The sequence below is a fragment of the Vidua chalybeata genome, chromosome 8, assembly GCF_026979565.1.
Source record: "Vidua chalybeata isolate OUT-0048 chromosome 8, bVidCha1 merged haplotype, whole genome shotgun sequence".
NCBI classification, from domain to species: domain Eukaryota; kingdom Metazoa; phylum Chordata; class Aves; order Passeriformes; family Viduidae; genus Vidua; species Vidua chalybeata.
This window is the reverse complement of record NC_071537.1, coordinates 31,833,658-31,848,829: the sequence shown is the minus strand read 5'-3', so window position 1 is coordinate 31,848,829 and position 15,172 is coordinate 31,833,658. Positions and strand designations below refer to the sequence as shown.

At 44.5% G+C, this 15,172-nt stretch overlaps 1 protein-coding gene across 2 annotated transcripts in view; it reads left to right on the top strand.

The window, feature by feature from the left end:
- PRKG1 (protein kinase cGMP-dependent 1) overlaps nucleotides 1-15,172 on the top strand; it is a 373,843-nt gene that overhangs the window by 317,010 nt on the left and 41,661 nt on the right. For both annotated transcript variants that reach the window (XM_053948822.1, XM_053948821.1), the window contains exon 9: nucleotides 3,544-3,618. In XM_053948822.1, coding sequence (XP_053804797.1) covers nucleotides 3,544-3,618 — 75 coding nt within the window. The remainder of the gene's footprint in view (nucleotides 1-3,543; nucleotides 3,619-15,172) is intronic.

Genomic DNA, 15,172 nt, shown 5'->3' with positions numbered 1-15,172 from the left:
GGGAAAAAAAGTTCCTATGGGAGCTGCTTGATGGCGTTGCCTCCAAATTGTTCTGAGCTTGGCCTTGTCAGAGCTCATCCTGGTGAATTTCCAGGCTCCTTGGAGGCGTTATTAGATTTGTTCCAGAAGTACAGTTGGGGAAAAGTTAACAAATATGTGCTGCATTTGATGGATTGGTCCTTTAGGAACTTGTCTGTAAAAGGTCTTCTGATAAAAATGGTGCAGACACGCCTTGAGCATCTGTTCTGTGGATCAATTTGAATAAAGATGCACAGACAGACTTCACTTGCAGCCCCTTTGTATGGAGAGAAAACAGGAGGGAAAGGCTTCAAACTCATTCCTGACGTTTGGATCATCACTGGCACCCTCAGGGACAAGTTGGGCAACTCTATAATTCTTTTTTTTTTTCACACCTACCTCTTGAAACTGAGAAAGTGTTTGAAAGTGTTCGTGGCTGCTCCTGAACTGTCAGAATATTTAGACTGAGGTTGATTCGGGTTCATCTTTTATTTATATGGGATTTTTTTCCCCTCCAAATAATTTATTTATGGTGCCAACAACGTTTTCCTGGAGCTTGGAGATTTAGCAACACTGTGGGTGTTGGGAGGACAAAATTGCCTCATGCAAATGGAGGTGCTGATGGATCAGAGCCAGAACAACTCGAAGCCCAGCTGCTGCTGACAGAGAGTTACAGAACTACCTGGAATTTACACTAAATGCTGTTTTTCCAGCTTCTTGTCTTCTTCAGCTGCATGTATCAAGAGGATGCACTTTTTTAAAGCAACATTTAAAATATTTCAGCTATTTTCTGCTTTTCCACTTTGCATTTCCTATTTTTGTCAGTGTTTCAAAGCCTGGGTTTGTTTTTTTTAAGGAAGAGCTGTGAGGTGTCAACAAAGGTTATTGGATCGGCCCTCCTGGCAAGGGAAATTGGAGAAAAATGAAATTAAAAAGTATTACCCTGGCATGACTGATCGCATATAAGCTGAGCTGAGCTCTTTCAGTGGAGATTTTAGGGTTTGCTGCTTTGCTGTTTCTCCCAGTCAGAGCAAAGATTATCCATGGAGAAAATTGGTTATGAGGAGAGAATAGAAAAAATGAAGAGAAAAGGCCACAGGGAGAAAAAACCCCAAGCAGTTTCTGATTGAATTCTGAGGGAGGTTGGGGCTGAGCCGAGACTTCAACAATGTTGAGATGGGCAATAAAAAAGGGACTTAAGTGAACTTTGATAGCTTGCCCAGTGCTAAGTCTGGCTTAAAATTTTAATAAAAATTAAGGGTTTTAGAGAAACTGTTGTTACTCCTTTCAGTGACTTTTTCTTCTTTGCTGTTTCACTAGAAAAGATTTATGTGCATTCCCAAAAAAAGGGGGTTTTTAACCCTGCTACATTTTCCTAGGCAAACCAAGCCTAAAGCACAATTAAGGCACTTAAGGCCTTCCGGGGTGGTGTTCTGTGTTAATTAATTGCCTAAATACCTGTTTGAGGTGCAATTAGGCATTAACACCCCAATCCTGCTTTGCTGTCACTGTCACCTTGCAAGGTTTGGCTTCATCCTGTGGCACATTCCCACCATCAGGAAGATAAAACTTGAAACTTTAACTCAGCTGAATGAACTGAGCTGTTCCTGTTTTCGCTGCTGAGCAAGGAATTTGGGGTTGAAAAGTTACTCCCTTTATTAACATGTCCTAATATTAAAAATATTAATAATTACAAGACTGGGTAAAAACCACTAACATGAATTTATGTGAGAGCAAAGGGGTTTGTGCCTTCTCTTCCTCATTAATGAATTAATTTGTTTGCATAAATTATTTCCTTGATTGTATGATTTGAAATATAATCAATTAAGTGGAGTGGAAGACTGGGGACATTGTTGTGGGTAGAGGTAATTTCCTGAGCTGTAATTCCCAGCAGAGAATCCCAGGATAGGTCAGTTTGGAAGGGCCCTCAGTGGGCACCTGGTGCCACCTCCCTGCTCCAGCAGGGCCATCCCAGAGCACAGGGTTGTGTGCACACAGCTCTGGAATAGCCCCAGGGAGGAGAATTCCTCTGGAAAAGCCCTTCCAGCAGCTCCAGATCCAAACCACCTCTCCGAGTTGTCACCTCCTGCCCCACAGTGATGGGGAAAAATCCGGCTTTTTCCAACAGGATAATTATGCCTCCCTTGGTTCTGCTGTAAGTGCTATCTCCACACATCCATGGGGTACATTCCATAGGGTCAGGCATCTCCTGAAGGACCCTCTCAGGACTGTCAGTGTGTCTGAACAACCCAGAGTACCACCGTTCCTGTCCCAGGAACACGGAGTCTCCCCGGCTCACCCCGTGCCTGGCAGGACCTTGCATTTCCCCAGCTGCCCTGGATTTTCCTCACCTGCTCAGTGCCATTCATTCTTTTTGATCCTACAAATCCTCCTTGAGAAAGGGCCATATTAAACATCCCCTTCTTATTCCTTATGTCAGAAATGTGGCCCTCAATGGGGATTTTGGAGTTTTTTCTTTGTTTTTTTTTCAATGTTTCAGTTCATTTTTTTGTCTACTTAGAGCAATTCCTTTTCTTCAGCTCCGTGTTCGTGCCTCAGGAGTGTCAGGAGCACAGAAGAATTGCAGGATTTTCATTTGTGAGGCTGTGACATTAAGGCAGAGATCAGTCAAGAGACTCTGGTTTGCAGCAATTCATATTTTCAAATTCTTCTTCCTTGAAAAAAATAAAACCTGTGTGTGACAGACCTGCTGGGAATACTGGAATTGGATAGTAGAAAGTAGCTTTTCAGCTGGAATATTTTTGTTTCAAGGCATTCACTGATTTCAGTTATTCATTTCTAGATATTCATGGAATCCCAGAATGGTTTGGGATGGAAGGGATATTAAGGATCATCCAGTGCCATCCTGCTATGAGCAGGAACACCTTCCACTGTCCCAGGCTGCTCCAAGCCCCATCCAACCTAGCCTTGGACACCTCCAGGGGTCCAGGGGCAGCCCCAGCTGCTCTGGGCACCCTGTGCCAGGGCCTGCCCACCCTCCCAGGGAACAATTCCTTCCCAATATCCAACCTGAATTCCCCCGCTTTCAATTTGAACCCCCTTTGATGTATTTTTGGATGCTTTTTTCTCTAAAGATGAGAAAGGTGGGATCCAGAAGTGAAAATTTCACTTTGGAAGCAGAGGGATTTACAGGGTTCCTGGTGGGAGGACAGGGATGTGATGGTTGAGGTGTCCCCACCAGCCACATTTACTCTGAAACTTCTACTGGAGGGTGAAAACCTTAGCTGCCATTTCAGTGTGCTGGATAAATAATTTTGCATCTTCCTGGTGTTGGTTTCTGCATGTCCAGCATTTCTGAGGCCTGGGCCTGGTGGGTCACTGGCATCAAGATCCAGCCCCGATTGCTGCCAAAAAGCCACACTGGATTTCTTGGCTCCCAGGTGGGATCTCTTCAGGTTCAGTGGAGGACCTGGCAGTGCTGGTGGGACTGGATGATCTCCAGGGTATTTTCCAACCTTGGTGTTTCTGTGATTTTCCTCTCAAAGTGTCCCTTTGTCTTTACAGCTCCTTCAAGCACCTGATTGGGGGCCTGGACGACGTCTCCAACAAAGCCTATGAGGATGCAGAAGCAAAAGCAAAGTAAGTGCTGACCATCAAGTCTCAAACTTGTGTTTGTTGATAGTGCACCACTGGAATTCCCAAACAACACCTCCTTTGTTCTCCGTGCAATAATACCAAACATCTCAAAAAGGAGAGATTCCTTCTCTGGATGGAGGAATTGTCCTCCTCGAGTCTCCCTGGTTCTCCTCATGAATATGGAGATGGGTGTCCTCTGCTCAGTGCCCAAAGCCAGGTGGTCCCAAGGTCCTGCTCAATCACAATATTTGAATCTAGAAGTGGATCTTCCAGAAATCCTCTTGAAATATTGAGGTGAGAAATATATTGTGAGGTGAGAAAATCCAGTGAAGAATATTGTGAGGTGAGAAACTCTAGATCTTGGAATTGCACTTGAGGGAATTGTCATTGAGGGAATTCTTGATGAAGGAATTGTTGTTGAAGACATTACATTTCTTTAGAGAGTTCTGACCTTTCTCAGATACTCCCCAAAGTCAAACATGTTCTGAGACAAAGGATGGGCAGTGGAATTTGTCATTTGAGGACAAAAACTAGAGCTGCCTTGATGTGAAGCAATATATTCATCTGAAGTCCACAATAAATATTCATTCCTTTCAGAAGGGAGCTGTAGAGTATTAGATTAAAATATTTTTAAAACCCCCTCTCTTTATTAATTCTTGAGCTGCAATTTGATTTTAATCTGTAATCCTTGCGCTCTGATTCTATCCCAATGAATAAAGCTTTTCAAGAGGATCCTGTTCTGCTTTGGGAGATGCTCAATATCAACCAAACACAATTCAAAGGCAGAGGCTGTTGAAAAGAAAATTAAATTTGCTCTATACAAAATTTCTTTACTTTTCGTCCCTCTCAATTTTTTTGCTTTTATGGGGATTTTTTTCATAGCACATTAAAGAAGGGGGGAAGTGTTTTCTCACAGTCAAATTCTCCGAGTGATTGCCTAAATTGCAGATTCTAATTGGGTTATACATAGAAACTTCTCATTAAACCACAGGGGTTGGAATGGTGTCTGCTGAAGGTATTGGGTACCTCTGTGGAGGGAAAGTGAGAATTCCCAATTAAGTATTGATTAAAAATAATTCTTAGTCTGTTTCAGAAACTAAGATCCATTTCAAAAATCTTCAGTTAATTTGCAAAACTTGTTAATCCTGCAATATACCCACAGGTTTCTCTTTTCTTATGTTTGAGTGATACTTGAGATAGTATATTTAATTAATTTTAAGGTATTAAAAGGGTTGCATTTTAGATTGGAATAATATTTCCCTGCCTCAGATCAAATGTAAGCTTCCTTCTTAAAAAGATTAAATTCCCTAAATTCTTGCTGACCCAATTAAAAAGGTGAGAGACTATCAACTTCCTTTACCATCCTCCCACAAAAGGGGGTTTGGGGCATTTCAGGCAGATGATCCCAAGTATCCCAGGGTCATTCAGTTATTATTTTATATTAATTTTTGAGTGTTCCTATTTGGGTTATATTGATTTCCATCAGGGCAGAAGGGAAGAAAACATTAGGAGTAAAACTGGGGAATTTTTTAGTTGGGTCATAAACAATATGGTCACAGAAGGTTTTTGAAGGTGCCACCACAACCCATTAGCACCAAGAAAAATGTGCCCTCCCCACATCTATAATTTTAAGCTTTGTTCTTGAATATTTATTATCCCAGGAATGTTTGGGATGCATGAGGAGGAGGAGAGGAGATTTTGAGGATCGTTCAGGGAATTTTAGGATCTGCTGTACAATGTGGGGGAAGCTGCGGCTTGGGACGTCTTTGGAAGAAATTCTTCCTTTTAGGAGCCACTGGGTTTTGACCTTCACATTTTTGAGCTTTTATCTTCTCCAGTCCTTTCCTTCTAATGCTAAGTGTTTCATCCCAATGGAAGGGCAAAGCCCTGCTGATGGAGGAATTGTTCCCTAAAAGGCTGAACCAATTAATTTTGAGAGCAACTTTTTTATCTTCAAAGTCAGAGGCCCGTGCTGGAGCCCTGTCACTGCAGAGTGGGAGTGATAGTGACATTATTGTCACATCTTGACATTTTGACTTGGACAGAGCAGGAGGGATCAGTGTTATCTGCCTGGAAAAACATCCAAAAAATGAATGACCTATTGAAAAATATAGTATTTAGCAGTCAAATTCCATATTTCTCTTTGCTGGGCTCCTTGAAAAACCAGCAGAAAGATGGATGGAGGAGGGAAAAATTGTAAAGTTCCTTGGGGAGAGACCCCAGAAGAATTGTGAGCCCTTCCAGAAAGTTTTGGTGTTCCAGAGTTACTTCTGAGGCAAAACTCCTTGGGAGAAAAGCTTCCTTAGCAGCAAATTTAACCTGGACTCCTTTCCAAGCAGCAGTTAATTAGCTCCAGCTAATTGTCCTTCAAAGGCCTGTTTTTTCCAAGGGCAGGTTTGTGATAGGGAAGAACTCAGAACATAAAACGTGGGCAGGTTTGTGAGGCTTTACGCAAATCCCATGGAATGTTTTTGCTTGTCTTTTTTTAGCTCACATCTCCTTTTCAGAGCTCATTGCCAGCTGGGAAAAGGCCTTGGGATGCACCCTGGAGATTAAGTGGATCAGGATGACCAAGGCCAACTTGGGCAGGATTGGTCTAGTGAGAGGTGGAAGGGGTTGGAACCAGATGGGCTTTGAGGTCCCTTCGAACCCAAACCATTTTAGGACTGTAAATGCCTACAGAAGTAGTGGGATTGGGGTTTTTTCCCATTTCCATGCTGGAGCACATCCCTGGAGTCACAGAGCTCAGGGCATGGCTGAGAGGATGTTAGGCAGAAGTTACAGGCTTAGAATATCTTTCCATGTATCCATCTGTCCTCCAGGCCTGGAGGAGCTGAGCTATTTATTGAGTCTATTCTTATTTTAGAGGCATTTTCCTGCTTTGTGTCAGCTGGGGGTTGGCAGTTCTCTTTAATGTCCATCCTTTGTGTTCCGTCTCTTAAATCAGCAATTGCAGACACGTCATCTGTGAGACTAAGATTTTAATTGTAGGCTATAATTTTAATTATAGAATTACAAAGGCTATAATATGAATTATAATATTCTACTCCTTGAATGTATTCAAATGACTTAATGAATTAATTAACTAATGGATATATTATAGTTTCCTCCTAAAAAGGGAAGGAGAGAGGCAAATTTGCTTCATGCTCTGAGGAAATGGGAGTCCATAAGAGCAGCACCCGTGTCCCAGTGCCAGGCCCAGCCATGGTGGCATTTAGGGCATGAAGGAGATGCCTAAATCATCAGGATTATCTCAGTGTAGATTGCTTCCAAATGGAGCCACTCCAGCAGCTTCCATCAATCCAGGAGGACACAGGAGGACGGTTTCTGCTGCAGCTGATGGTGCCAAGTGGGGCAAGGTTCAGTGACCTCCTTTGCTCCAGGCACTCCAATCCCTCCTGTTGGGCTCATCCCAACCCAGGAACTCCTGGCGTTGATCCTGTGCAATTACTGAACTGTTACCAAGGTTGGAGAGGTTCCCCTGTGGCTGGTGCCACCTTTCCACAGCACGGCTGTGTCACAGCCACACCACTGAAGTGTCCCTCGCCACCCAGCTGGGACAGCTGGGCAGCTGTGCCCAGCCACGTACAGCTCTCAGAGGCACCGTCCCGGTGCTCCCATCACATTCCCAGCTGGCTCCCAGTGCCATGGCCTGTGGCAGCAGAGCTTGGGATTAATCCCCAGCTGGAGTCTTGATGCCTTGTGAAGGCTGAGCTAGAACAGGGACCAGACAGAGTTAAAGAATAAAGTAGGGATTTATTAAAAGGATCTCCTCAATGGATCCACCTTGGGCAGCACAAGAGCCCAGCCAGGGCTGCACCCAAGGTGAACCAAAATGGTCACAAAATGCACAACAGCTCACGGGGTCTCTCACTTTTAGAAGTTCTGCTCCATTTGCAAACTGCAGTTAATTGTGCAATTACACCTTCAGGTTATGAAGTCCCATCCTTCCTGTTTTTCTCTCTTCACCATTGTTTATACTTTTTGGCCTGGAGCTTGTAACAGTTGTCCTTGGTCTCAAGTTGGAAGAGGATTGTTCTGTCTAGCTACCCTGTGAAGAGAACTTGCTAGCACTTAATGTGAAGCTCAGAGTTACACACTAAAGCTGCACAGAATCTGAAAAATAGGAAAACTAAGACTTAAGGCATCAGCCTTCATGCTGTTGCTCCAAGCTCTCTGCAGGTGGAGGTTGTTTTGACTGCACTTTTCCCTTGTTTTGTTTCCCATTCCAGCTGTGTTGCAGCCCTGGGGGAATGTCTGGATACTCACAGCCAAAACTGGCTGCTATTCCCAGGGCTCGAGGGCACAGGGACCTTTATTTAGATGCCTTTCCGTGTCCTTGCAGCCCCAGAGCCCTTCATCTTTCTGGTGCTGTTTTAATGAAGAGCAGCATTAACAGTTGGACTCAAAGACCTGAGAGCTCTTTTCCAACCTGAATGATTCTATTCAAACATTTTGTTTCAGTCCCCTTTTCTAGTCCCCTTTTTCAGTCCCTGAGATGTCCTTTTTTTCATCTTACACCCCCTTTCTCACTCCATTTATTCATAAAAAAAGCATCCCAGGAGTTAATTGACTTAATTTTGCTGCAGAGGGTGGTTATGAATATTTTTCCATTTTATATACCTATGGAAATGAAACCATATAAAAGTACAAAGATATCTGAGGAAAAGGAAGGAAAAGAAATAAAGGTTAAGAGGAGAGACAGTAGAGGAAAGATCCCACCATCCAGAAATGAGACTTGGTTGTTGCAACTTTGATATCTGTGGGTCAAAGTGATGGTCACAGTCTTGATCCTCTGAGGATGGGGAAACATGCTGAAGCTGGATTGGCCCTTCAGCTCCATAAAAAGGAGCAGAAACCAGCTTATCTTCATGGAAACTCCTGTTTTGGTGTGATGGAAAACCTTGGGAAAGCTTTGCCTGCAGATGCTGCCTCTGCAGGGCCCTATCCAACCTCCTGGGTTGGACATCCAGCCAGCCCTGGGGTTGTATGGCTAAAACAGTCCTGGGCATTAGGGAATGATGCTTTTATTTTGTTTAGCAATAAGCTGAGATAGATTTTAACCCCTGTCAGAAGGGAAATGGGCAGAGTTACGGTTCCAAAATGAGAGCTGCCAGTTAAAGAGGATGATTTAGTGAGGATCTGACTTGGTGCTGGGCTGGAAAACTTTGGCTGAAATAATCAACCAAGGCATGAAATGTAATTTTTCCTCCAAGAGACAGTATTTGCTGGCTTTGCAGCATCAGGGAGCTGTGCTGAGGGGCTCCATCCCCCTCTGTGTCCCTTGTTCCCTAAATTAAGGACCATCTGGGAAGCAGCTTTTGCCTCGGCTATCCGTGGTGCCAGACTGGGGAGAAATCCTGTGGGATGTGCAAAAAGCTGGCAAAAAGCTTCTCAGGGCTATAAAAAGCAGAGGTTGCAGTAATTTCTTTTAAGCTGTGTAAATAATTAAAACCCTTCTCCTCTCTGGTGAGGACTGTGTGGAAGCAATAACTGATCATTGATACCTGTTCAGTTTGTGTGAGCTGGAACATGTAATATTCAGAAAAAGAGAGATTTTAGGTGGCATTATTTGGCCTCTAATACAGAAGAGCTTTTTCTCTTCCTGCTGGAGAGTTTTGCTTTTCCCAGTGTTCAGCCTTAAATAATTTGTCATTCCATCCTGAAGCCACTGGTAGTTTGTATCCAGCTCTATCAGATTTTCCTGATTGCTTTAATAAATAGGGGTGGAATTAGAAAACATCTCAGAAATAATTTGAAAATGTGAGAGCCCAGCAAGAGACCATGGAGGGTGATGTCCCTAAGTGAAGGTAATTGCTAAATGTGACTTTGTTTATTGGGGGGGGGCTTGCTGCTTGTTTGCAGACTTGAATTATTCACACAGAGACCACACCAGGCAGACTTGATGGCTGCTTCCCTCTGGAGAAAGAGCACTGGGAATGCTCTGTCACCCACCAGGGATATGTGGAATGACTTTTGAAAGCCAGGTTGTTTTATTTAGGTAATAATCTCTGTGCTCTCCCCTTGCTCAGCTGACCTTTGGATGTGATAATGGGCTGGGGCATGTCAGACAGAAACCTTGGTGTGGAAAAGTCAGGGCCACGAAGGGGACTGCTCTTTCAACAGCTGGCTGCATTTGTGTATGGAACTGGGGCTGTCCTTTGTTTTATGGAATTAGGGCTGTCCTGAGGAAGCAAAACTGCAGCAGAAATCATCCCTAGGATAACAAATTCCAGAGGCAGCATAAATGCAATGTGGATGCCTCCATGTGCGTGGCCATTCCAGCTGCATGTGGTGGGAGCACTTGATGGTCTGGGCCTTGGAAAGATCAACCATCGCTGTGGCATGGATGGGAATCCTTCTCTCAGGAGCTGCTGGGAATACTCTGCTAATCCCAGAGTTTGTGGCTCTCTGTGGTGCTGGCTGGGTGCTTTAACCAGAAACCTTGGCCAACTTTGGGGGGGGGGGGGGGCGGGTCGAGGCAAAGGGAGCATTAAAACATTTCTGTGGACCCCTGCTGGTGTAAGTTGGTTGTCCAGCACATTTTGAAGCTGTCCTGAGGATTTATCTAAACAGCTTTTAAGGATTACACCACTGGAAGTAGGGCTATTTCTGCCCTGCTGATATCTGCCGACTTAAATAACAGGGAGGCACTTGAACAAAATGTAATAGAAATAAAACAGAGTGATTCTGCTGCTACAGGGAGCCAGTGATTTTGGAACTGCTGGAAACAGGTGTGAGATCATTTGTGCCTTTCCCAGAGCTGCAGTTCCCTGCTAGTCCAGTTCTGCTCGGCTGTATCTCAGCGGCTCCTACGAGCTCAGACCTCACTTTTATATCCAAGAGTTTGTAAGGGAGAGGAAAGAAGGAGGTGTAGAGCCAGTGAGAGATGAAGGGCAGGTATGTTGCTGGTGCTGGCACCCAGGGAAGGCCTGGCAGGAAAATATTTGGGACCCAGAGTGAAGCACCAGGGCAGGAGGTGGGACAGTGTTGTCTCCCTGCTGTCAAATTGTCTTGGCAAAGGCATTGCCAGATAAAGAACTTTCTTCCCCTTCACCCAAAAAACTTCCCAGGCCAGGATTTATGGGAGTAGCTTCAAGGTTTGGGAATGCTGGTTGTTTTAACTGTAGTAAGAGGGGAAGGAGTAGAGGGTGGAGGTTCCTGTTTCTAAATGAGTGAATATTGATTGTGCTTCCGGCAAACATCAGTGAGTGTGGTACCCGAAAACTGCCCAGCAAATTCAGCTGACCCCAGGACAGAAACTGTCACACTGGAGGATGGAATTCAATCACCCAACTGTGAAATGGAAGAATTTAATCCCACTTTAAGTGAAAAACCCAGTGCAACCTTAACTCCAAAGCTGCTGCCGACTCCTCCATCGCACCCGCAGCTGAGCCACCAAAACAAACCCTTTTTCTTCTTCCCTGTAGAAAACAATCACTTTTCCTGAGGGCTCAAATTGCTTTCCACACATAGCTTCCAGTCTAAATGTAGTCCCTATTCCACTCAGGATTTCTACCCTCATCTGCCGAGCTGTGGGGGCTTGTAGCCACTCGGCACGAAGCTCGGATAGCTGGTACATCTGAGGGTCCACCAGAAGAACGGGAGGGACACTCGGGCTGCTGAAATCCTGCTCGTTTATTGAAGGGTCGCAGAAGGGGCAGACAGGGAGACAATGAAGCAGAAGGGAGGCAGATTCCGAGAGCCCCGAAGGGCGGGGTGAGGATTCTTTTACTACGTAGGGGTAGGAGGGTTTAGCATTCGAGGGTACAGTCGGGAAAAGGCTAAAGGGAGGGGAAATATAACATTAACCAGTGGGAAAAAGGGAAAGGAGTGTTCTTGGTGGAAGAACCAAAGGGAAAACGTGGAACAGAGAAGATTCTAGGCTAAGGGGCAGACTTGAACAATAACTGACAGGACAGGGGGAGGGTACAATTCTCTTACAAAAGGGGGTGGAGAACTCATACAACGGCTGTTTCCCATGGCAACCCTAGACTGCCTTCCCCAACCCCTCCTCCTACACTCATCTCATCCTTACCTGGGGAGCCCCTTCCAGTGCCTCCAGGAGAGCTGGAGAGGGACTGGGGACAAGGGATGGAGACACAGGACACAGGGAATGGTTTCCTACTGCCAGAGGGCAGGGATGGATGGGATATTGGGAAGGAATTGTTCCCTGGCAGGGTGGGCAGGCCCTGGCACAGGGTGCCCAGAGCAGCTGGGGCTGCCCCTGGATCCCTGGCAGTGTCCAAGGCCATTCTGGAGAAGCCTGGGACAGTGGAAGGTGTCCCTGCCCATAGCAGGATGGCACTGGATGATCCTTAATATCCCTTCCATTCCAAACCATTCTGGGATTCTAGGAAAGGATTCTAGGACAGGTGTCTCCCTTTCCTGCTCCCAGCTGTGGGACCCACAGGATGTGATGCTCCTGTCTTAGGGATCACCAGGAAGGTGCCAGCCTCCCATAACAGTAACACATACCATAACGCTGAGTAATGGAGGTTTATTAAAAACAAACAAACAAACAAACAATACTTGTGCTTCCAATATTATTTATGGATCCTGAGAAGCTGCCACCATGTATTATGATGATGATGATGATTATTTTTTTCCTCATGTGCTTGTTTGCAGCACTTGGGATGCCAGAACGGTTTAGGTTGGAAGGGACCTTAAAGCCCATCCAGTTCCATAGGCTGGGATACCTTCCACTAATCCCAGGTTGCTCCAAGTCCATCCAGTCTGGCCTTGGACCAGATTTAGGGCATCCCAAACCCCACACTGGACAGTGCACTTAGATTTCCTGGCTGTGCTCTGCTCCACTTACATTGATTTGCCCTCAGTTGCATTTGCTCCATTTTCCCAGTGCCTCACTGAATGCTCCATGAAATGATTTGAGAGGTGCTGAGCTTTAAATCTTTAAATAATCTGAAAAAAAAAAAAAAAGAAAAAAAAAGAAAAGGAAAGTTGTCATGATTTAGCTGATCCCACAGTTTCTGCAGAGGTATAACAAGATGAAACATCAGAAATATAGATAAGATGACATTGTGAACATGTGTGATAGCTCAGTGCCTGTAAACCTTGAAAGAGGAGATGAAAGCCTGATCTGGCCCATTATGTTGGACATTAATGTAAAAGTGCCTGGAGGTTTTTAATGGGGCTTTTGTTATTAAATTTCTGATGCGAGTTAAAAGCCCCTCGTTCGTGGCTGTATTTAAAATTCATTTTAGTGATTGCAGTGAGGTGTTCCTGGCTCTGTCTGCTCAACAAAGCAGCACGGGGAGATGTGTTTGAGCCCTGTCTTTGCTGTCTCTTGGTTTCCTGTCATTTCCTGTACAATTGTTGGGTTGCTCTGTAGAAAACATCAAATAACATCATTTATTGATCACAGAGCAAGGGATTAGAGTGATACCATGAGCATCAAAGTGTGCAATTGGAATCTGCTCAGCTGTTGATGATCTGTGTTAAACAACTGTGCCATACCTCCCCCAACCCCTTCAGAGCTCCAGGTCCTGATCTGAGTCTGTCACAGACAGGTAGAGAAATTATAAAAGAAAAACCTCATAAAATTCAGCCTTGCTCTGCTAAATTAATCTTCCAGGTGCAGCCAAGTAGTTTTCAAGTTCCCATGTAAAACCAAGCTTGGGAATGAGAGCTCGTTAACACAACAATCTATTCCTAGGGTGTAAAATAAGTGCACCTGTATAAACAATAAGATCTGTCTCATGAGAATCAGTAGAGAAAACATGTAAACTAACTAAAAATACAGAAGTTTGATAGATATGCAAAATACTATGTACCGACCATTGAACTAAGTGTGAATCTATTATCAACAAATAAGTTTTGACAAGAGCCTTCTGATAATCCTATAAAATATAACCTACACAATAACGATTTGGCTTTTCCTTCAGGAAGATAATGGAATCTTGGCTAACTTATTACAACATTAGTCTCAGATTAAATCTCAGACTGAGTGCATTTCCATCCCAAGATGCTTCCTCAGCAAGGTGCATTTCTCATACACAGATCATTTTTCCTTCAGCCCTTTGGTGGCTGCTTCTGTGCAGGAGTGATCTCATTCCTCTTGGAGGGCAGCATGGAATTCCCATGGCTCAGAACTCTTTGAGGAGCCCGAGATGGGAGCGGGGCTGGGCAGCAGCCCAGGTCAGGGCTGGGACTCTTGGAACACCCAGTGAAATTGCCAGGGAGTCCCTGCAGATGCTGGCATGGCACAAAATAAAAATCCTCCACTTGGCTGCTTTGAAACATCAGCCGTGCCCTTAAATTCCCCCACTTCCAGCTTCCCAGTTATTTCCTACACTCAGGGAGTGAGTGCCTGCAGTTCAGCTTTGAAAGCTGTTTGACCAACCCCACTGCTCCAAATCAGCTGTTTTAATAAGGATGCAGGAGCTGAGTTGTCATATTTTGCATCTGGGTCAGATTCAGTCATGAAAATATTTAAGAGTTGAGCAAGTGCTTAGTGAGGACGTGACCTCCTGCTTGGAAAAACAGCAGATCCAGGAGAAAATGCTGCTCCAAGACTTTTGCTCCCTGCTGCTCACACATGCCCTTGCTAAGTATTGAAGCTGACATTTAAAGCAAAAAGGATTTGCTCTCATATTTTATGGTTGGAAAGGGTAAAGTCCTGCAGAAATGAGCCTTGCACTGGTCACAGAGCACAGTCAACTTCCCAAAGTCCCCTGAAAATTAAGTATACTCATATTAAATATGAATATTAAATAATAAAATTAAATATATTATATTTAGCTGGTTTTAGTTGGTTTTAGCTGTTTTTTTCTTGCAACCAGGTCATTTGAACTTTCTTTTACTGAGTTTGGGAAATGCAGCAACAAAAAGAAGAATATTTCCTCCTGATTCTATTTGTGTTTCAACCTCTCCAGTGTTTCTCAGGCAGGCAGGTTTTTATCAGTGCCTCGTTATCCAGGACAGCTCCCTGGAAATGGAGAAACCACTCAGACTTCTCAGGAGAGCTAGGGGAGCTGTAAAGGCTGGGTACAAATAGAGCTGTACCTTCCCTTTCCTGGTGGGTTGGTGATGGTTTGAGGTGGGAGTCTCTCGATTCAACTGTCCTTTAATGTGAATCTCTTTGCATGCTTCAAGCATTTTGCAACATTGTTTTAAACATGGCTGGGGGAAAGAAATTTAAATATTTGTTTGACCTGCAGCATCTCCTGTGCCATGAAACAGAGGAGCTGAGCATAAGGGAGCTGAGCTTGGGGGGTGCCAGGGGCTGCATTGCTCAAAAACTTAACAGGAGCTGCTCCAGTGAATTCCCCTTCTGAGTCAGTGAGTGTTGGATGGCAAAGCCTGGCTTGGAAATGGAAATAATTGCAAGTACCTCAGCTATTTGAAAGTTTTCCTAATTTTACCCAAGTTTTAGTGGATGGCATTGCTTAGAAAAAGAGCATTTCTAGCAGAGAGCATCACTCCTTCTGCTGCAAGGGCCCAGGAGAGGCTGATCTGTGTCTCCCCTTTGGAGAAGGCACAACAAGGGTGCCCAAGGATAAACACTCCTGAAATACTTGTAAATGGCATTGAAAGT